At 32.7% G+C, this 22,085-nt stretch overlaps 3 protein-coding genes and 1 non-coding gene across 5 annotated transcripts; 3 read left to right on the top strand and 1 right to left on the bottom strand.

Moving 5' to 3' along the window:
• The first annotated feature begins 554 nt into the window (after window positions 1–554).
• Window positions 555–626, top strand: TRNAC-GCA (transfer RNA cysteine (anticodon GCA)). The gene has a single exon. It is a non-coding gene; the product is annotated as a tRNA-Cys (tRNA).
• A 4,761-nt stretch (window positions 627–5,387) lies between these two features.
• Window positions 5,388–9,920, top strand: LOC778279 (sucrose-phosphatase 1). Of its 2 annotated transcripts, none has more exons than XM_004228568.5 (9): window positions 5,388–5,633; window positions 6,656–6,739; window positions 6,907–7,206; window positions 7,620–7,721; window positions 7,845–8,039; window positions 8,313–8,603; window positions 8,714–8,900; window positions 9,395–9,441; window positions 9,522–9,920. In XM_004228568.5, the coding sequence occupies exons 1-9, from the start codon at window positions 5,538–5,540 to the stop codon at window positions 9,618–9,620; spliced, it is 1,401 nt and encodes a 466-aa protein (XP_004228616.1). In that variant the 5' UTR covers window positions 5,388–5,537; the 3' UTR covers window positions 9,621–9,920. The 2 variants fall into 2 exon arrangements, with proteins under 2 accessions (XP_004228616.1, XP_010315846.1); XM_010317544.4 differs by having other exon boundaries at window positions 5,436–5,633; window positions 7,620–7,748.
• Window positions 9,921–10,575: 655 nt separating this feature from the next.
• PMEI (pectin methylesterase inhibitor) lies at window positions 10,576–11,287 on the bottom strand. The gene has a single exon (NM_001316931.1). It carries the CDS (start codon window positions 11,258–11,260, stop codon window positions 10,706–10,708), a length of 555 nt encoding a protein of 184 aa, NP_001303860.1. The 5' UTR covers window positions 11,261–11,287; the 3' UTR covers window positions 10,576–10,705.
• A 1,780-nt stretch (window positions 11,288–13,067) lies between these two features.
• Window positions 13,068–17,907, top strand: LOC101250538 (calcium-dependent protein kinase 20-like). The gene is made up of 8 exons (XM_004228584.5): window positions 13,068–14,309; window positions 14,738–15,140; window positions 15,719–15,862; window positions 15,963–16,115; window positions 16,294–16,409; window positions 16,604–16,771; window positions 17,159–17,383; window positions 17,526–17,907. The coding sequence occupies exons 1-8, from the start codon at window positions 13,851–13,853 to the stop codon at window positions 17,604–17,606; spliced, it is 1,749 nt and encodes a 582-aa protein (XP_004228632.1). The 5' UTR covers window positions 13,068–13,850; the 3' UTR covers window positions 17,607–17,907.
• Window positions 17,908–22,085: the final 4,178 nt, after the last annotated feature.

Genomic DNA, 22,085 nt, shown 5'->3' with positions numbered 1-22,085 from the left:
AAAAATGGTTTGTTATTGCACACGAAAATTATCGAAATGAGGGGTATGCTCGCTTCAGGGCTCGTTTAACCTTCAAAATGGGTCAGACGGGCCGTGAGGGCCAACAGGATGCATAGACAATATCTTGACGGACGTCCACAAAAAAATTTGACATTTTTGACGTCGTAATCCGGATCACCCAAAAAATGGTTTGCTATAGCACACGAAAATCGTCGAAATGAGGGGTATGCTCGCTTCGGGGCTCGTTTGACATTCAAAATAGGTCGGACGGGCCGTGAGGGCCAACCGGAAGCATAGACAAGGTCTTGACGGACATCCACAAAAAAATTTGACATTTTTGACTTCGGAATCACGATTACCCAAAAAATAGTTTGCTAGATTTTATTCCAATTAATCATTATAGGATAAAATTATACATAAATTGTTTCTGAATAGATTTTTGATTCAAAACGCATGTACTCGATGCAAAAATTATAAAAAGAAGGTAAAGATTTTTTAAAAAAAAAGTTCAGCTTTTATATTTTAATATTTTAAGTCAAAATATAAAACAAATTGGGTCCATAGCTCAGTGGTAGAGCATTTGACTGCAGATCAAGAGGTCACTGGTTCGAACCCGGTTGGGCCCTTTTTCACTTTTTAATGTGTAATTCTTTTTATATTTTTAATTAATTGAGATATAAAACTGTTAATAGTAGGTTTGATTGATTATTTTTGCATGTTTGTTTAATTTTGAGTCGAAAGTTTATCAAAATTTGTTCTGAGAGAAAAATATTTAAATGGTGAGTAGTGTTGTGCATTAGCTAGCGTATACAAAAAAGTTTGACAGCACATCAAGAGGTCACCGGTTCGAACCCGGTTGGGCCCTTTTTTCATTTTTCAATCTGTAATTCTTTTTATATTTTTATTTAATTGGGATATAAAACTGTAATAGTAGGTTTGATTGATTATTTTTGCATTTTTGTTTAATTTTGAGTCGAAAGTTTATTAAAAATTGTTCTGAGAGAGTAATATTTAAATGGTGAGTAGTGTTGTGCATTAACTAGCGTATACAAAAAAGTTTGACAGCAGATCAAGAGGTCATCGGTTCGAACCCGATTGGGCCCTTTTTTCATTTTTTAATCTGTAATTCTTTTATATTTTTAATTAATTGAGATATAAAACTGTTAATAGTAGGTTTGATTGATTACTTTTGCATGTTTGTTTAATTTTGAGTCGAAAGTTTATCAAAAATTGTTTTGAGAGAAAAATATTTAAATGGTAAGTAGGGTTGTGCATTAGCTAGCATATAAAAAAAAAATTATAAATGGTGTCGATATTGTTCAAATAAATAAAAAGGAATCAATCAACAAACAAATGTAGTTATTAAGAAAGAATCAATTTTTATTATATGAGTGGTTCAAATTTATTGTGGATCAAAAAATTTGAATTTAATTATAGAAATGAATTAGTTGACTTTGATAGAAATTTAACATATTATCGTTAAATAAGATATTTAATGTAAATGCAAATTAGTTTGATTTGAATATAAATTTTAGAGACACACCATAAATGAGAAGAAGTTGATTATGTGTTTGTTTGCTTGACATGTATAACCAATGCTATGTAATAATCAACTAATCATTAAAGAGTTAATGATAAAAAAAAAAATCTAAATTATTATTTTCTCGAAAGTTTGATATCTCAATTATTCATTGTTCCAATTTTATCTATTTAAACTATCATAAGGATAAAACACAAATACCTCCTACAATATGATCGAAATCTCAGAGACGCATATTAATTAAATTTATGTCCTATTACTCTCCGTACCTTTTTTTTTGGTAAATTTATACACCTTTTCGATTAACATGACCTCCAAACATCTCACACGCGCTTCAACTAAGTGGTATCACAAAATGTGTCACATGAGTCAAAAATGATACAAAATTGCAAAATAATAATAATAATAATCGAGGCGGTGGTGGTAATGATGGGGTGATATAAGACGTTAATTTAATTTAGACGTATCTCGGTTTCGCATAGTCTAGGAAGTATACTTGTGCCTTACCTTTTTATTTATTAATACACCTCAATTTCAACGAACTCATAATTAAAAACAAAAGTAAATTAAAAATAAAAAGTGAGAGATCTATAAATCCAATGAAACCTAAACCACTAACAAACTCTATCTTCATGTATCACCAACCAAATTTCAATTTTTTTTCTCTATATAAATTCATAAATTAACACCTCCTATTGCTTGGTATATTGTCTATATCCCATTGTTTTTTCAACTTACTTTTTTTCTTCTTCTTTTTGAAAAAAAAAAAAGAAAAAAAAAACAAAAAAACAATGGCCATCCACATTAACAAAATTTCCATTTTGCTCATAACCCTAATTTCCATTTCCCTTTCACATCAAGCAATTGCAAATGATCCAAATGTAGACAAAGCAAATGTGAAAAATCTTGTCACTCCCCTCATGGTTTCAACCATAGCGAAAACCGAGGAGTTCGTTAAGACAAATATCATAACACGTTTAGCTACCGTTAAAGAAAATCCTAATAAAGATTGTCTCGATACATGCAAAGAAGTGTACGAGGACGCGGTCGATGCCATGAAAAAAACAATAAAAAGTGTAGATGAAGGAAATTACGTAGAAGCTCTTGTGCATGTTAGTGCTGTGGGATCATTCATGGGTACATGCAAAGATAGTATTGAGGAGATACATTGTGATGTTAATCCTGAAATGACTAAATTTGAGGATTGGTCAAATGGTGTTATTAGTGATGCTACAACTAAAATTGCTAGTGTTGCTCATTAAAAAACGAAATCGAGAAAAAATTTCGTTAAAAATGTTCAAAATTTGATAGTTCTATATGTACAAATATATATATTTAATATATTCACAATATATTATTTCTCGATGACAAATGTCCATGCTTTACTGGTTGATTATTATAACATATGGATCCCTACATCGTTACATTCCATTTAGGATTAGGAATACGCGTAATCAGACCCGCTTTTTACATATCTCTATTGGGACCCTATTCACCTCTTTGAGTGAATCGAGAAATAGGTTTGATTGTCCATCTTTTTGATATATATCAGGTATTGCATTCTCCGGATAATTCAAATCGAAGCAATTGGATGTCCAATATACAAAATACATTGGTTTTATAGGTATGAAATTTGACTAAATAGACCTAAAATTAAATGAAATATTAAAATAAAGTTGTTTCGAAATATCTAAAATTTCTTGGAGAAAATAGGCCTAAAATTACATATTTATGATTAGGAAATTTACATAAATATATTATAATAAAAAAATATCTACTATTTATAGCAATAACATTTTTTTTCACTTGACCACTTTTAATTTATTTATAATACAAGTTTAATACATATTACATAAAATAATTTATTATTCACATATAATACAAGTTTTAATGATGGATAATACATTTATCACACATTTTAATACACTTATAATAAAATGTGATAATTTTTTACCAAACAAACATAATATATTTAAAAAATAATTATAATTCAAATATATTGAATATATAATTCACTTTTAATACATATTATAAATTCATTACAATAGTGCTATAACCGATAATAAACAAAATGTCACTAAAATCAGTAATACTTTTTAAAATGTATTAATTTATGTAATTTTCCTTTATGATTAAGGAGTATTATTGTTGTTGGGGTGTATTTACATTATTAAACAATGAATATTGATAAACTCATTAAATATAAAAATAATATAATATAAGAATTATATATCCCAATCATAATCGTTTTGAAATTCGCAATGTTTATTTGTGATACTTTTAGATATTTGTTTTTTTAATGATAATATAATATTAACGATCTAATATGAATATTTAAGTTAAAAGGTAATTTATAGATAAAAATGGATAAATAAATCAAAATTTAAATTTATAACATCGTAGATATCTGCTTACACTTAATTAAATAGTATTTATTTGATATGTTTTTTTTTAAGTAAATCATTTATGTAAGATGAAATCTAAAAATTAACAAAATTTTTATATTAAATAAAAGATGAAATGATTAAAATATGAATATGAAATATATTTATATAATACAAAATGTCAAAAGCTTCAAATAAGTAAAAATTATAAAAACATAAATTAGAAAATGTTGTTTGCCTCAGTCGAACCCCAGACCCCGTGCTTAAATTAGTAAGCCAAGCAACTCAATACGAGAATAAGCACACAACTAAGCTGACATATTAACGTTCTCTCTGTCTATATATATGTAATATTAATATAATATAATATAATTTTAATTTAAGATCACAAACATTTAATTTTTTTTTTTAAATTCGTACGAATTCAAACTAGATCACTCTTTTTGAAACCGAGGAAGTATATATATAAAAGGAAAAAAAACAACTATATCCTGAACTGTCGTAAAAAGTATGCAAATATCATCCGTCATACTTTCGGGACATTAGTGCCCATGCCGTCCAAAAACTAGAACATATATACCCTTTATACTAACAGATATATACGTGTCATAATCTTATCTACCGATTCAACATTTATTAAATATTAAATTGATAGTTAAGATTGAATTATCTATTTGTGTTTAATCTTTTGTTAGAGTAAATGACATATATACTTTAGTTTTTGAACGACTTGAACATTAATATCCTAAAAATATAACTGAAGATATATTTAAAGAAGGGAAAAGGATCTGATATACCCCTCAACTTTGTCATTTAGAGCTGATATACCCTTTGTAATAAAAGTGGCTCATCTATACCCTTACTTGTAAACAAATGGCTCACATATACCCTTTTCTCTAACGGAAATGAAAAAAATAATAATTTTAATCTAAATTTTTATTATTTTTTTCTAAAAAATATAATCGCATATGAGTAAATTTAATCCTAGTCAAACATATTTTTTTTTTACTTTTTTTTTGTTTCAATAACTAATTTATAATTATTATTTTGATAATCAAATTTATTTATGTTTCACTAATATTCTTGTAAAACTTATTGTAGATGGCCAAATTTTTTTTTCGAATACGAAATTAAATTACAATACACAAAAAAAATAGTTTATTTTTTTCTTTAAACTAAGGAATGAAAGAAAAAAAACAAAATAAGAATAAGAAACTCAAATAATTATAATAAAAGAAGTCAAAAAATAATTTATGTATGAAAAAAATTAAAATATACCTTGAACTTTGATAGAAAAATGATATATACCCCTAAATAATTTTTTTAAAAAAATTAGAAGTAATAAATATAATTTTTAAACTAATTTTTAACTTCTGTTAAATGAAGGGTATATGTGAGCCGTTTGTATAACAGTAAGGGCATATATGAGCCATTTTTATAATGAAAATATATCAGATCCAAATGATAAAATTAAGAAATATATCATACACTTTTAAAAAGAATCTCATCTTAGTATTTTTGAGATGCTCTCTCTTTAGCCTTTACAAAAGAAGCCCAAAGGAATTAATTTTTTTTTTTGTAAAGTACAAAAATTAACTCTCCTTTTCTAATCTATGCCTTCTCTTAAGCTAAGATTCAATTTTTCAGGTTTCCATCACTGCTGCAACTGCTGCTCCACTCCCAAAATCCCTTCTTTCACTTCATTTCAGGTAACCCATTTTGTTCTTTTTTACTGAGTAATTTTTTTTTTTTTTGAATTGGGTGGGGAAGTTCAGATAGTCAATTAACTGTGCTATTAAGATTTTAGGGATGAAAGTTTAATGGGTGTGTTTTGATTTTTGTGATGATTTAGTTTCGATTAGAAGTACTATTGTTTATGTTATAATTTGTTTATCTGATTTGGATGCACGAAATTTAAGGAAGTAAAAGAAAATGCTGTATCTTGTGGTTTTAAATATGTCAGTTATAAAGTTAGAATTAAAGAGTTACTAGAAAAAATGAATGATGGATTGTTTGTTGAAACGGATTGAAAAAGGAAAGTTATACAAATAAATTGAAGTTGAATGAGTAGTTGATAAGTCATGTGAAGTGCGGTAAATAGTTATGAATTTGAATAAAAGTGTTGAAATGAACAGTAAGTGTACACTTTTTAGTTAATGGCGGTGTTGTGGGTGGTAATTTTGCGGAGATGGTGTTTGATAGTAGAGCGCTAATGGTTGTGAATGATGACGGTGGTTGGGGATATATAGTGATGATTGATGGTGGTGATTGTTGGTAGCGGTGAGCGGTTGTTATTGTTATAGTGGTTGGTGGTGATGATTGTAAATAGTGGCGAGTCGATGACTAATTGTAGTGATTGATAATGGTGATAGTTGATAATCGTTGACCACGCCCGGTGGTAGTAGTTGATAATGATAGCTTTGAACGGATGGAATTTGTGAAGTATCATTTTTGTAGAAATGTTTAAATGGACGACAACAACAACATATACCCAGTATAATTCACAAGTAGGATTTGAAAATGGTAAAAAATGTACGTAGACTTTACTTCTGCCGTTATGAGGTAGAGATGCCTTTGTACGTAAAGAGGCCTTCGTGGGGAGCAGAGAGGAGATATCTCTTAATGATACAAATCTTAATCATTCAGATATATTCAGACCTATTAAGTGGATGTCACATAACAAAAACGAGCAAACGAACTAATTGACTGAGATTTCTTTGTATTGTTTCAGAGTGAAGCTAATATTAAATCAACCATGGATCGGCTAACCAGTGCAGCACGTCTCATGATAGTTTCAGATCTTGACTATACAATGGTGGGTTGTTGTAGTTTAGGTTGCTCGGATTCTCCAAAAATTTTGCCGCACCCATGTTTGATCCTCCAAAAATGCACTGCTTTTGGAGAATCCGACATGCTCCTGGTGGCTTTTTTGAACCTTTTCTTCATTATGTTGCTGTAACTTGCATGAGACTTTCTTTACAGATTGATCATCATGATCCCGAGAACCTCTCTCTGCTTAGGTTCAATGCTTTATGGGAAGCCAATTACCGCGAAAACTCCTTGTTAGTGTTCTCAACTGGGAGATCGCCAACACTTTATAAGGAGTTGAGAAAAGAGAAGCCCATGCTAACTCCAGATATTACCATTATGTCTGTCGGGACTGAAATAACATATGGGAACTCTATGTTGCCAGATGATGGTTGGGAAGCATTTTTAAATGACAAATGGGATCGGAAAATAGTGACAGAGGAAACGAAAAAATTTACTGAACTCACACTTCAGGTACATACAGATGTTTACATCATTTTATGTTGAGATAATGATCAAAAACACACCTTGAACTATCATTTTTTTTTTGTGAGTTTCACACCTGAACAATCACCGTCTATGTATTAAAAAACTCACCTAGTTGAGTAGATGGTGATAGTTCAGGTAGGAAAATGAAACAACAACTAACAGCTGATAGTTAGTCTAATCAGCTCCGAGGTGTGTTTTAAATTTTAATACATAGATGATGATAGTTTAGGTAGAAAAAAGGAACAACTGGTATTGGGGTGTGAAACTCGTGAAAAGTGATAGTTTAGATGTGTTTTTCACCAATAACTCATTTTGATATTCGGTGTAAAACCAGTTTGTATGTTGAATATTGTTATCGTAATTGATGTCTCATATATAAACTTCTTTACACACTTCAGTCAGAAACGGAGCAACGACCTCACAAGGTCAGTTTCTACGTTCCAAAAGACAAGGCTCAAGATATAATGAAAACTCTTTCCAAACGCTTGGAAGAACGTGGGGTACGATGCGACAATAGCAAAATGATGGCATGTCTTTCTTGTCAATGCTGCAGTGAGCAAAACTTTGATAAGGTTTCGATTTCTTTTTGTTCTGATATTTAATGTTTGTATTTTTGTGATCAGCTTGATGTCAAATTAATTTACAGTGGAGGGATGGCTTTAGATATTTTGCCGCAAGGTGCTGGCAAAGGACAAGCACTCGTGTATTTGCTGAAGAAATTAAAGAGTGAGGGGAAATTACCAAACAACACGCTTGTCTGTGGTGACTCTGGAAATGATGCTGAGCTTTTCAGCATCCCGGATGTTTACGGTGTGATGGTTAGTGGCTAATTACTATCTGTTGATTCCTTGTACCTCGATTATCGTATTGTTTTATTGTTCTGTTTTGCTACTATCTGTTGTTTTGTTATGATCTGTTGATTCTTGTACTCCCGTTGCTTCTTTTTCTAGCCTAGTTTGGACTGTTTTTCCTTGAGCCGAGGGTCTATCGGAAACAATCTCCCTACCTCTGACGTTACCGATATGAGACTCCATGAGTTTGTTGTTGTTTTGAGTTCAGAATTGCTCTAAAATTGTATATTCACTTTGCAGGTATCGAATGCACAGGAGGAATTATTACAATGGCATGCTGCAAATGCGAAAGATAATCCGAAAGTAATTCATGCAACAGAGAGATGTGCTGCGGGTATAATACAAGCCATTGGGCGTTTCAACCTGGGACCAAGTACCTCTCCTAGAGACGTTACCGATATGTCAGACAGTAAGATGGAGAATTTTGTTCCTGCTTATGAATTCGTCAAATTTTACCTGTTTTTCGAGAAATGGAGGCGTGGAGAGATAGAGAATTCTGACCTTTACTTGTCGAACCTGAAAGCAGTTTGTGTACGTACCCTATACCTACCGACTACTGTTGTGTTGTTGTCTTGGTTGTTTCGAAATGCCTTTTTATTCACTTGAAAATCCAAATTTGCCAACTCTTTTTGTTGCTGCAGAGACCATCTGGTACTTTTGTGCACCCGTCTGGAGTTGAGAAATCTCTTGAGGAATGCGTAAATACATTGAAGAAGTGTCATGGCGACAAAAAGGGTAAACAATATCGAATTTGGGTTGATCAAGTCTTACCTACACGGGTTGGTTCAGATTCATGGCTAGTAAGTTTCAAGAAATGGGAGCTTTGCGGTAAGTGTCTTTTGTCTCGTAAGACTTACTTCTTCTTTTCTAGTCTCTTCTGACTTGATTTTATAGCATCAGTTCCTGTAGCCTTCAAAACAACAACAACAACAACATACCCAATGTAGTCCTACGAAATGGGGTCTAGGAAAGGTAGAGTGTACGTAGACCTTACCCCTACCTCAGAGGTCGAGAGACTGTTTCTGATATACCCTTGGCTTAAAGGAAAAACAATCCAAAGTTATCCTGAACAAGAAGTAATAGTAGAACAAGAAACAACAGATAATAACAAAAACAAGAAGATAATCGTTTCATTCATATGACAGATTCTGTGCCCCAAATTACTTAGACTAATGAAACTATGATCATATTTAACCAAAGCGATTATGGAAATGACTTATTTTCTGCGAGAATGATCCAATTACTAAGATGATTTACATCTCCTTTCTCTTCGACTCTTGCTATGTTTATTGTAATATCTTAAAATACGTTGTTTCTTACAGGTGAAGAGAGACAATGTTGTATAACTACAGTCTTATTAAGCTCAAAGGTGAAGTTTATTGAAGGATCGTTGCAATTTTTGTTGTCCTACAATCCAAAGCCTGTTATAATTTGCTTTTTCGCTTCCAGAATGTGACTGTTGCAGACGGGCTCAATTGGACACACGTGCATCAGACTTGGCTGCAGGGCGTGGAGTCAGCAAGTGACTCCACGACCTGGTTCTTCTAGGTTTGACTCTGGAAATCTGGCCTTTTACACAAATGCACATTGTCCCTCTTTTATAAGTATTGCTCTTCTTTTCGACAGTTGTAGTTGTGAAGTTTATCCTTAGAGAACGTCAGTTGTAGGCTAAATTTTCTAAATGTGAGTTTTGGTTTGATTCGGTGACATTTTTGGGACTCGTGGTCTCGAGAGAAGGAATTCGAGTTTCTCTTTGTAACTATGCTCTATGATTTGGTGTCACACCAAAAGGAATTCTTGTTCATACTGAAAAATTGCATATAATCATCTCTACATTCTCTTCTTTTAGATTTATTTCATGGAAGAGTCTCTTTAAACTTAAGTGGAATCTTCGAGGTCTTTCGAGATAACTTAATTCAATTGCCTGATATCGAGAGACAAATGAACGACTTGAATAGAATTTAGATAGGTTAAAATGGTGAAGTTAGGTCAATGTTATAGTTAGTACATGTTATATATCTATAATATCATTTGACATTTTAAATTCCTTTGTTAGAACTTATTACATAATTCACTAAATTTATGTCACCAATAAAAAGTGAATAAACTACTTTTGGTTATTATTTATATATATATTTAAAAAATAAAAAAAATGTAAATATTTGAGTATGTTATAAAGAGGTAACATAAAAAGTTTATCACAGAAAGAGAAAATATAACACAAAAAAAGTTCATTTCAAAGAAAAAGTTATTCGTTAATTCTAGATTGTTATATAGAGATCTGATCTCATTCTATTTATTTTGCGTATCTTATTTAAAAAATTAAATCTTATAATCTTAAATATGGACACATGAGATATAATCATTGAAGAGTTTATTGAATATACAAAAATGATATTTTTGAACAAAATCAAAAGAAAAATACAACATATAAATTAAAAATATTGCTTTTTTTCCCTTCTCATGTTGTCCACCAAGACAATACAAAATACATCGCAAGTGTAAGAAATTATTAGTGCCACCTTATTTCTCAAGCTAAGATTACAAATCTCATCTTGGTAAATATTTTTAGATGATCGATCGATCGATGTATATAACTTTTAAAACACTAAACTTGAATACTATAATGTTTATTAATTTTTATAGTATTCTTTAGAAACTTTGCTAAGACAATCACTAGCAATTGCTTTTGCCCACCTATCAAATTGTTCAAAGGCAGGCTCATTATCTTTTGTATCAACAATACAATCACGACAAGTGTCAAGGTATGTATATGATGCACCAATATCCATATTTGCTTTGTAATAATTTAGTTCTTTAACATCTTGTGTTGCCTTTTTCATTGAATCAATTGCATCTTCATACACCTCTTTGCATGTTTTAAAACAATCTTTTTTGTAATGATCTATTGGTGCACTTGAAGCCAATCTTTTATCAATTACATTCTTGATAAAATCTTGTGTCTTGGCCATTGTGCTAACCAATGACGCCTTAACAAATGCCGGTACGTTTTGACTTACAGCAACGACCTTTGGTGCTGGAAGTTTGGGTTTTGGAATGATAGGAGTTTTTGGAGTAATTGGAGTAGAAAGAGCTACTTTTAATGTATAATCAAATGCATTTGATGGAATTGTGAGGAAGAAGGAAATTGCAATAACAAGAAATGTTATTTTTGTTAGAGGAGCCATTGTTTTTTATTCCTCTTTTTTTTTTTTATTGTTGTTTTATTGGAGAGGAGAAAAAACAATGGAGATAATCAAATATCATATGATTATGAAGAAAGTAAGGGATGTATTTATACAAAAAAATTAATAAAAAATTGGTTTTTGTCTTTTGTGGTTATGCTTAAAAATAGATTGTTATTAAGTATATATGGTGATTACTATTAGCACCTCTCTTTTTTTAGTTTATTGTTAGAAGATGGTTGTTTTTAGGCTACGTCGAGCTGATAAATGAACGGATTGAAATAGAGAATTAATATATATATTGTTATGGACTATAGTAGATGAGGTTTTTTGGTGCATGTTATGGTGTTAAATAGATGGATTAAAATTTGGGCGACTTAAAATAGAGAGTTATAAAATGGATATTTTCTTAAATGTATATGGTAATTAGTATAATTTGTAACCTTTATTTAACATATATTAATTTATTTAGTTTATTGTCACAATCCGAGCCTATATCCAGTTGAGACATGGTGCTTTGAATTACCGGTGTTCCCAAACTAATCCTTTGTATAGCATATCAAAGCATACCGTAACGAAACTAAAGTGAATGTTTTTTCTTAGTGTACGTTGAGGTGTCAAATGGACAGATTGAAATTTGAGCGGGTTAGAATATAAAGTTAATAAGTGAATATTTTCTAAATATATATTGGAATAATTACTTAATAGGCTTCAATTTCACAATGAATTTAGCCCCTCTCTTTCTAGTTTATTGTTAGAAATAAGTAGAGGCGAATTTAGAATTTAAATTTTATAGGATTAATCTATAATATTTTTGGTTTTGAACTCGTTGTATATTTAAAACCATATGTTCAAACCTACCTTCTATTACAGCTTCAGTAAATTTTTATCCATAAAACTTATGCTTCGCGTTAAAAATATTGAGTTCATATATATGAACCCGCAACTTATATGTTGCATCCTCCACTGGTTAGAAAACGACTCTTCTTTGCGCCTATTGGGGTGTGAAATGAGCATATTAGACTGAACTTGATAAATTTGGACGGGTCAAAAGGACTAACTTGATAAATAATGGACGCAGATCATTAATGATTAATTGCATAAATAGAATTCACGGATGATTTTGAACTTTTGTCCTAACTTAAAATTATTCACTAGTGAAATGCAGGCAATAGAATCAGCCGATAGGCGCAGGCAAGCGTAGCGAATCACATAGATAAGCCCCTACCTGCCAGCGCGCGGATGGATAGGGCGGGCGAAGCGCGAAGGGGATGGATGTCTGAGCGGTTGAAAGAGTCGGTCTTGAAAACCGAAGTATTTTTAGAAATTTTTACTATCCATCAGACATAAGTTCTTGTAATAACGTGTACGATTATGTTGCTTCTTCTCAGCCCAATAATTAGTTGTGTGGCATCCATGTAATTAAGTATCGACATTGCACCGAGGCTGGTTCATAACACTTGGTGATCTCAGTTGGCAAGTAAATGCTCCAACTTTGAGTATGCACATCTAGACATATTTATTGTGCCTATTGAACAGTACTCGAACTTACAAAATGACCATCTAAATACCGCCAAAATTTATGCCACGTCAGTCTTGGGTGACCACGAGACACAATGGTGACAAATTGGAATATTTTAAGTACGTTCAAAGTTGACATATTATCTTAAAATAAGTTTGTGCGTTTATTTATGTATTTCTGGATATAAAACGCGAAACGATGCACATTTTGAAGGGAAAAAAAATGTACGTACGCATGCATGCATGAAAGTGAACTTTACAAAAATTAAACAATCCATTTTACCACCTTACATTTCCTTAATTTTTTTTCCCCCAAATATTTTTCCTTAATATTTCCCCTAATTTCTCTTAATCCCTAATTTATTTTAAATTTTTTTTTTCGAATTTTGAGGCTGATTTTTAGACTAAGCTCAATTCTCTTTTTGTTTTCTTCAAAAAAAGAAAAAATCAAAAAAAAAGAAAAAAGAACTCATCTTTATTGATGAATTCTTGAATTTCAGATTCCAAAAGGAATCTGAAATTTAGGGTTCTTCAATTTAGAGAAAGTTTTTAACATTTGTTGAGGCAAAAAAATTATAGATTCTTGAAAGGGGTTTTTGGGAATTAAAGAGAAAATGTTAGGATTTTGATTATAAGAAAAAAAAAAATCTTTAATTTAGGGTTCTTGAATATATATATTTTTGGGGGCAATTTTTTTTTTTTCCTTTCTTGAATTTAGGGGTAGTATTAAATTTTTGGGGTTAAAAGATTATAGGTTTTTGAATTTTTTTTTTAAAAAAAAAAATTGAAAGAGAAAAAAAAATCTTGAATTTAGTATTGGGGGTAAAAGATTATAGGTTCTTGAAAGTATTTTATTTCTTGAATTTAACTTTTTGTGGGGTAAAAGATTATAGATTTGTTGAAAGGGGTTATTTTTTTGGGGGAATTAATGAGAAAATGTAAGGATTTGATTGAAAGAACAAGAACAAGAATCGGGGTCTGGAGTCTGAAGAGGGTAGAGTGTATGTATACAGAGTCGTAGACGTTAACACTACCTCTCGACGAGGTAGAAAAAGTATTTGATTGTAAGAAAATGGGGAATACATGTATAGGACCCAAATTGGGTAACAATGGGTTCTTGCAATCAGTAACAGCAGCTGTTTGGAAAACAAGACAACAACAACATTTACCTCTTGCAAATAAAGGGGACTCAAATTCCCATAAAACTCAAGAACATTCATCGGTTGGTTCGTCGTTGAATGTAGATGGAAATGATGCTAATAGATTTGGTGGTACTCAGAGTACTCCACCCCCACACCTTAAGATTAGTGGAAATGATACTAATGAGAAGAACTCGTCGCCAAACGTTAGTAATAAGCCAGTGGAAGGAGTGAAACAGAATAAACCTAGTCATGTTAAGCGAGTATCGAGCATTGGGCTTAAAATCGACTCTGTTTTGGGAAGAAAAACTGGTAATTTGAAGGAGATTTATAGTTTAGGGAGGAAGCTTGGACAAGGTCAATTCGGGACTACGTATTTATGTGTGGATAAGGTATAGTTGAACGCTGTTAGTATCGTTTATCCTTCTGTACTCGTAGTCGTAGTTTGTTCATTTGATTTCTAACACTATATTTTGTTGTTGTTACTGTTCGTTTAGTATGCTTTGTCATGTCTTGTGTAGTATTTTGTCTTAGTTTCTTCACTCCCGAACAACCTCTCTACCTCCCACGGTAGGGGTAAGGTCTGCGTACACACTACCATCCCGAGACTTCACTTGTGGGACTACACTCGGTATGTTGTTGTAATTAGTTGTTTAGTTGCAAAGAGGAATCTAATCCTTGATTCACTCGATTATTCAGTTTCTTACCGCTTGTTTGGATGGTTGTTACCTATTGCATCATATTCATTCAAATTGCTGAATGTGTGGCATTATATAACGACGGAAAATGATACAATCTCTCGGTAAAAAAATCGTAACAGGTACATGGAAGGGAAATGGCGTGTAAGTCCATTGCTAAAAGGAAGTTGAATACCGAGGAGGATGTGGAGGATGTAAGAAGGGAGATTCAGATTATGCACCATTTGGCAGGGCATCCTAGTGTGGTACAAATAGTAGGGGCTTATGAGGATGCTGTTGAAGTACATGTCGTGATGGAGCTTTGTGCAGGTGGGGAGCTTTTCGACAGGATTTTACAGAGAGGACATTACAGTGAGAAGAAGGCAGCTGAACTCGCTAGGGTAATTGTAGGTGTCGTGGAAGCATGTCATTCCATGGGTGTCATGCATAGGGACCTCAAACCCGAAAACTTTCTTTTTATCAACCAGGATGAAGATTCGCACTTGAAGACAATCGACTTTGGGTTATCGGTATTCTTCAAGCCAGGTAGTCTACTTGCAAACATTTTTCTTTTAAAAGGTGTCGATCTAGCTTATTGGTTTTATCATCTATTCGGCTTAGTTGCGTGGATTCTTCCTTTTTGATGCCGCACCCGTCTCAGATTCTTCAAACATACACTACTTTTGGCGAATCCGACACGCACTTGTTGACATTTTTGAAGAGTCCGAGCAACATAGATATTCAGTACTTCCTGGAAATGTTATGATCTCATTTATGTCAACAAAGCAAAAGCAATATTGTGTAGATATGCTTTAGATCCCACGAATTTTAGATCTGCATACTCGTATCTGTATCCTAAAATCTTAAAATTTAGATCATGAAGGATCCGACCTCTAGATTTACACCCATATTAGACACCTGCACCCAAGTCCGAGCGACTTAGATAAGGAACATGTTTTTCTTTTCTTTGTTTGTTTCACATTAAGCTTATTTTATAATGGATGTTTGTCGAATCCTTGTTGTAGGCCGTGCGTTGTTCTTCTTTTAGAGTAATTATCCGTCTATTTTTTCTAGCTGTTTCATTAGCTGACACCTGATCAAGAAAAAAAGTTCTGTGCCCCCAGGTGAAATCTTCACTGATGTTGTCGGAAGCCCTTATTATGTTGCTCCGGAAGTGTTGCGTAAGCATTATGGTTCAGAATGTGATATATGGAGTGCTGGAGTGATCATTTACATTTTACTAAGTGGAGTTCCCCCCTTTTGGGAAGGTCCGATCTCGTGAATCTCATCCTTATTGATTTAATTATATCATTCTCGGAGCTAACATGATCATGTCCATCTTACATGTATCGTGTTGTTATGAATCAGAGACGGAGCAAGGAATATTTGAACAGGTTTTAAGAGGGGAACTTGACTTTGTATCAGAACCTTGGCCATCTATATCAGAAAGTGCAAAAGATCTTGTCAGAAAGATGCTCGTGAGAGATCCGAAAAAGCGGCTAACAGCTCATGAAGTCCTTTGTAAGATACAATTTTCATTTATGCTCGTAGCATCGTCATGTTTCATTAATCCTTGACTGTGATACTTATCGTCCTTTCTCCTTTGTATAATATGATCGTAGAGTCTGCATTTCATTCTTGGAATAGAACCGTGGTAAAACTTATCCGTAATGTGCCAAATATCTGCATTTTATATCAGGTCACCCATGGGTCCGTGTTGGCGGTGTAGCTCCAGATAAGCCTCTTGATTCCGCTGTTCTGACTCGTCTCAATCAATTTTCTGCAATGAACAAATTAAAAAAGATAGCAGTTAGAGTAAGTTATTCTAATTCGTAGGACCTTTACACTTTGTTGCTCGGACTAATCTCCAAAGATGTTGCCTCACCGTGTTAGTTCCTCCAAATATGCACCTCGTGGCAGCTTTTAAGAGTCCGAACAACATAGCCTTTGAACACTGTGATCCTCTAACTAATATTTTTGTCGGTGACCAATCCCTCCGCTATTTATAGGTTATTGCTGAAAGCCTGTCTGCAGAGGAAATTGCAGGACTCAAGGAAATGTTCAAAATGATAGATACCGATAATAGTGGAAATATTACGTTGGAGGAACTAAAGAAAGGTTTGGAACGAGTAGGTGCGGATCTGAAGGATTCAGAAATAACTAGTTTAATGCAAGCGGTAAGTAAATAATTTCTCTATTTTGTCTACGAACTTCTATTCCTTGCATGAAAAAGATGATGTTACGATAAATCTTAGATGCCTTGAAATAGCATTTACACGAGTTAGGAATCAGTATTCGAGATCTTGAGGTATTGCTAGAGTTAGGAATCGAATCTATGTCATAACACGAGGAGAACTTAAGCTGTAGACTCGACCAACGCCCCAACAAACCTTTGTGTATCAGGGTGCCTAATCAAGTACATATTCGTTCTTCAAGATATATACACGTATCATTGAGACATAATCTAATTGATTTGAAATGTGTTTTCTCTAACAGTTTAAGCTTTTTGATGAGATGGTCGGGGTTTGATGCACTCTCAAACGAACTTCTTTGTGCAATTGCAGGCAGATACTGATAATAGTGGTACCATTGACTACGGCGAGTTTATAGCAGCTATGCTCCATCTAAATAAAATTCAGAAGGAAGATCACATGTATGCTGCTTTTTCTTATTTCGATCAAGATGGTAGCGGGTACATCACAAAGGACGAGCTCCAACAAGCTTGTGAGAAGTTCGGGATGAGCAATATCCCCATCGAAGAACTTATGCGTGAAGTTGATCAAGACAATGTACGTCCCTCTGTCCCCTTTCTTTGAACTTCTTCTAATATCTTTGCAGAATCGTGCAACGTTAAGCCTAGGGATTAACGTGGTAGTTCTTCAGATATCGTTGCTCAAACTCAAACTTAATGTACCCTTATCGATATTTCAGGATGGACGCATTGATTACAATGAGTTTGTAGCAATGATGCAAGACACCGGTCTTGGCGAGCTGGGGAGCAGAAGGAGGTAAGTGTTGGTATTTTAGAGACGTTAAAAGCCTCGATAAAATCATACTACGCGTACATCTCTACGTATCCGTGTTCATAAGTACATCAACATGAGAATGTTTCACTGTATATATCATACATACATGTAAAGATTAGTCAGGCAATTGGAGAGGGGAAGGCTAGTTTTTTCTTGCTTATTAGCATTACCATTTTGTATCTTTTTATTTGTATATTTCTCCTCTTTTTTTTTTTTTTCATTTCTTTGTAAAATTATTTTTCATAACTTCACTTATTTAGATTTATAAAACATTTCGACTTTGAACACTTTGATTATTTAAACATCTTCAAAATTTGTGTGTCACATCAACGTTGAGTATCCACGAGACATACTGAGAATGAGGTTGAGTGTTAAGTTGCTAGTGATCTAATTGAGGTGTTTAGATGTACACTCTCCAACTTTTTTTTTCTTTTTTAACCTTTTTCCATATTAGCATTTGTATATCTACAACTCTATTGAATCTTGTACAACTTTTTCCCACTATAAAGGGCCCAATGCACATGAAACCTAACCTAACTCACTACCTTTTGTTTTTTTCAAGCACAACTACCCCTTAACTTTCCAAAACTAACAATTCACGAAAGATTGTGATGGAATGAACATGATTTTTTCTTTAGTAATTAAAGATTTCGCGTCCAACTCCTAAGATATAGTAAACATATGTTATCGGAACACATGTTAAAAAAAGAAACTATCTCACACATGTTAGGATATTCATTAGAATATGATTCGTTAATAATATTTTCGACAGATATTTGATCGATTTTTTCAGAAATTTCTTCACTTCTAGTAGTGGCTTACCTCTTTAATGTATGTTATGTAACACAAATTTAAATTAGATACGACCTCAAAATCGAATATCGAACACTAGATAAAAACACACACAAAAAAAAACTCACATATTTTTTTTTTTGTGTTCATCCTTTGTTAGTATTTATATACACAAAAGAAGGAATAAGACAATAATTAGCCCTATATTGTATTTACCTTTTTCTTGATATAGCACATCAAAGCTCAATAAGTAATAAATATTTATTTGTTTTTTGTAAATTTTAACTTTGGTATTTAAGGCAACTCTTTTTTTTTGTTTGACCATTTTAGTGATTAATGTGTAATGTCCATTTCATTGAAGCCAATTAAGCCACTATTTCTTAGGTGATAGTTATCATAGTTTGAAAAAATAGTTCTCTTCTTTCTTGATTGCCTACTTTCACTTACCTGATAATTGCGGAGTCAGAAATATTATTTATAGAGATCAAAATATATATAAAAAAAAGTAGACAAATAAAAAATAAAATAAGTTGACATATCTCTACATAAAATTTAAAAATTTAACCTAACTAAACTATATAATTTCTAGTTTTTTTAATCGAATAACTTGGGAGGTAAAGAGTGTTGTGGGAAGAAATAGGTTTTACTATACCTAAACAATAACAATTGACATAATGTTTCTTTTAATTCAAGTATTAAAACATATATTTATGTATATAATTATCATAGGGTATGGTAAAATGGTAAAAAGAAAATTCTCTTCTAATCAGAATTCTTGCGTTTAAACGTTGAAAATGAAGTCATTTCGATAGAGATCAACGAAATACTCCTATGATAAATTTTCTACGATGTGCATTTGAATTAATCGAGTCAATGTGTTTCACATAATTTTGATTATAAGTGATTTGATGCCATTGAAATACATTTTTAATTACTTGATATATGATTTTCCATTTGGTTAATAATAACTCTAATTAAAATAGAAAATATTTATTCCTCAATGTGAATAAACTATTTTTTAGTTATTCAATATTTATATTCAAGGATATTCTCTTGAGAATTCCCAATTTGTTGGAACTATATTGAATATAAATATGATTTTAGTCAAACATTATACTATCAAAGAAAATGATAGGCATTAAATTCTAGGACACCAAATTTGGACTTAAATTGTAATAATTAACATAATTTTCAATAGTTTTAGTTCAAAATTAGATATGTATCAAAATCATAGAAGATTATAGTAAAGTGATAAATATTATCCGACAAGCAACTTGATATTGCTATGTTTCAGTTTTAATTTTCAAGTATTTAAAACTTGTCGTAGAGAACATTTGTAATTTGTAAAGAAATCTATAAATTTTTTGTCGAAGAGCAATCTCTTGTTTCTTGTTATGAATTATGGTGTTTTTATGAGTTATATCTTTAGAAAAGAAAAGTTGTGACGATTGAAAATTATTTTTCTCTAATTTAATTGGTTGATTTGAATCATATAAGGTGGATATATGTATATATATATTATAAATTTTTTGTGATCATCAATTTCAAAATAAAATGACTGAAAATTTTCATGGACGTCCATAAAACGTTAGCGATAGACCCAGTTCATCCCGCGGGGAAAACGAGCACATTTTCAAGTTCAAATGAGCCTCAAAGCATGTAAACGCCGATTTTGACAATTTTTATGTGTTGTAGCCCTTGAATTTTTTGTGATCGTCAATTCTCAAAATTAAATGGTCAAAATTTTTCATGGACATCCAATAAGACGTTAGCAATGTACCAAGTTCATTCCGCGGGGAAAATGGGTGCAATTTCAAATTCAAATGAGCCCCAAAGAAGGTAAATGCAAATTTTGTCAATTTTCATGTACTATAGTCCATGATTTTTTTTATGATCGTCAATTCGTGAAACAAAATGGCAAAATCTTTCATGGGCGTCTATTAGGATGTTAGCAATATATCTAGTTAAACCCGCGGAGAAAACAAGCGCATTTTCAAGTTCAAACAAGCCTCAAAGCAGGAAAAATTGAAGCATTTTCAAGTTCAAACGAGCTCCCACGGACATAAACGCAGACTTTGCCGACTTTCGTGTGCTATAGTCCATGAAATTTTTGTGATCCGAAATTCCCCAAACAAAATGGCAGAAATTTTTCATGGATGTCCATTAAGACGTTTGCAATGTATCCAGTTCATCTCGCAGGGAAAATGAGAGCATTATCAAGTTCAAACAAGCCACAAGGCAGGTAAACGCAAATTTTGCCGATTTTCGTGTACTATAGTCCATGGAATTTTTGTGATCCGGAATTCCCAAAACAAAATGGCAGAAACTTTTCATGGACATCCGTTAAGACGTTTGCAATGTATCCAGTTCATCTCGCAGGGAAAATAGGAGCATTTTCAAGTACAAACGAGCCCCAAGGCAGATAAATGTAGATTTTATCGATTTTCGTGTGCTATAGTCCATGGAATTTTTGTGATCCAGAATTCCCAAAACAAAATGGCAGAAGTTTTTCATGGACGTCCGTTAAGACGTTTGCAATGTATCCAATTCATCTCGCATGGAAAATAGGAGCATTTTCAAGTTCAAACGAGCCCTAAGGCATGTAAACGCAGATTTTACCGATTTTCGTGTGCTATAGTCCATGGAATTTTTGTGATCCAGAATTCCCAAAATAAAATGGCAGAAATTTTTCATGGCCGTCCGTTAATACGTTTGCAATGTATCCAGTTCATCTCGCAGGGAAAATAGGAGCATTTTCTAGTTCAAACGAGCCCCAAGGCAGGTAAACGCATTTTTTGCTGATTTTCGTGTGCTATAGTCCATGGAATTTTTGTGATCCGAAATTCCCAAAACAAAATGGCAGAAATTTTTCATGGACGTCTGTTAAGATGTTTGCAATGTATCCAGTTCATCTCGCAGAGAAAATAGGAGCATTTTCAAGTACAAACGAGCCCCAAGGCAGGTAAATGCAGATTTTGTCGATTTTTGTGTGCTATAGTCCTTGGAATTTTTGTGATCCGGAATTCTCAAAATAAAATGGCAAAAATTTTCATCGACGTCCATTAAGACGTTTGCAATATATCCAGTTCATCTCGCGGGGAAAGTAGGAGCATTTTCAAGTACAAACGATCCCCAAGGCAGGTAAACACAGATTTTGCCAATTTTTATGTGCTATAGTCCATGAAATTTTTGTGATGCGGAATTTCCGAAATAAAATGGTAGAAATTTTTCATGGACGTCCGTTAAGACGTTTGCAATGTATCCAGTTCATCTCACAGGGAAAATAGGAGCATTTTCTAGTTCAAACGAGCCCCCAGGTAGGTAAACGCAGATTTTGCCGATTTTCGTGTGCTATAGTCCATGAAATTTTGTGATCTGGAATTCCCAAAACAAAATGGCAGAAATTTTTCATGGACTTCTGTTAAGATGTTTGCAATGTATCCAGTTCATCTCGCAGGGAAAATAGGAGCATTTTCAAGTTCGAACGAGCTCCAAAGCAGGTAAACGCAGATTTTGCCAATTTTCGTGTGCTACAGTCCATGGAATTTTTGTGATCCGGAATTCCCAAAACAAAATGGCAGAAATTTTTCATGGACGTCTGTTAAGATGTTTGCAATGTATCCAGTTCATCTCGCAGGGAAAATAGGAGCATCTTCAAGTTCAAATGAGCCCC

This window comes from Solanum lycopersicum, chromosome 1 (genome assembly GCF_036512215.1).
Source record: "Solanum lycopersicum chromosome 1, SLM_r2.1".
NCBI classification, from domain to species: domain Eukaryota; kingdom Viridiplantae; phylum Streptophyta; class Magnoliopsida; order Solanales; family Solanaceae; genus Solanum; species Solanum lycopersicum.
Note: the sequence above shows the minus strand (reverse complement) of the source record. Positions and strands in the feature narration are given on the sequence as shown.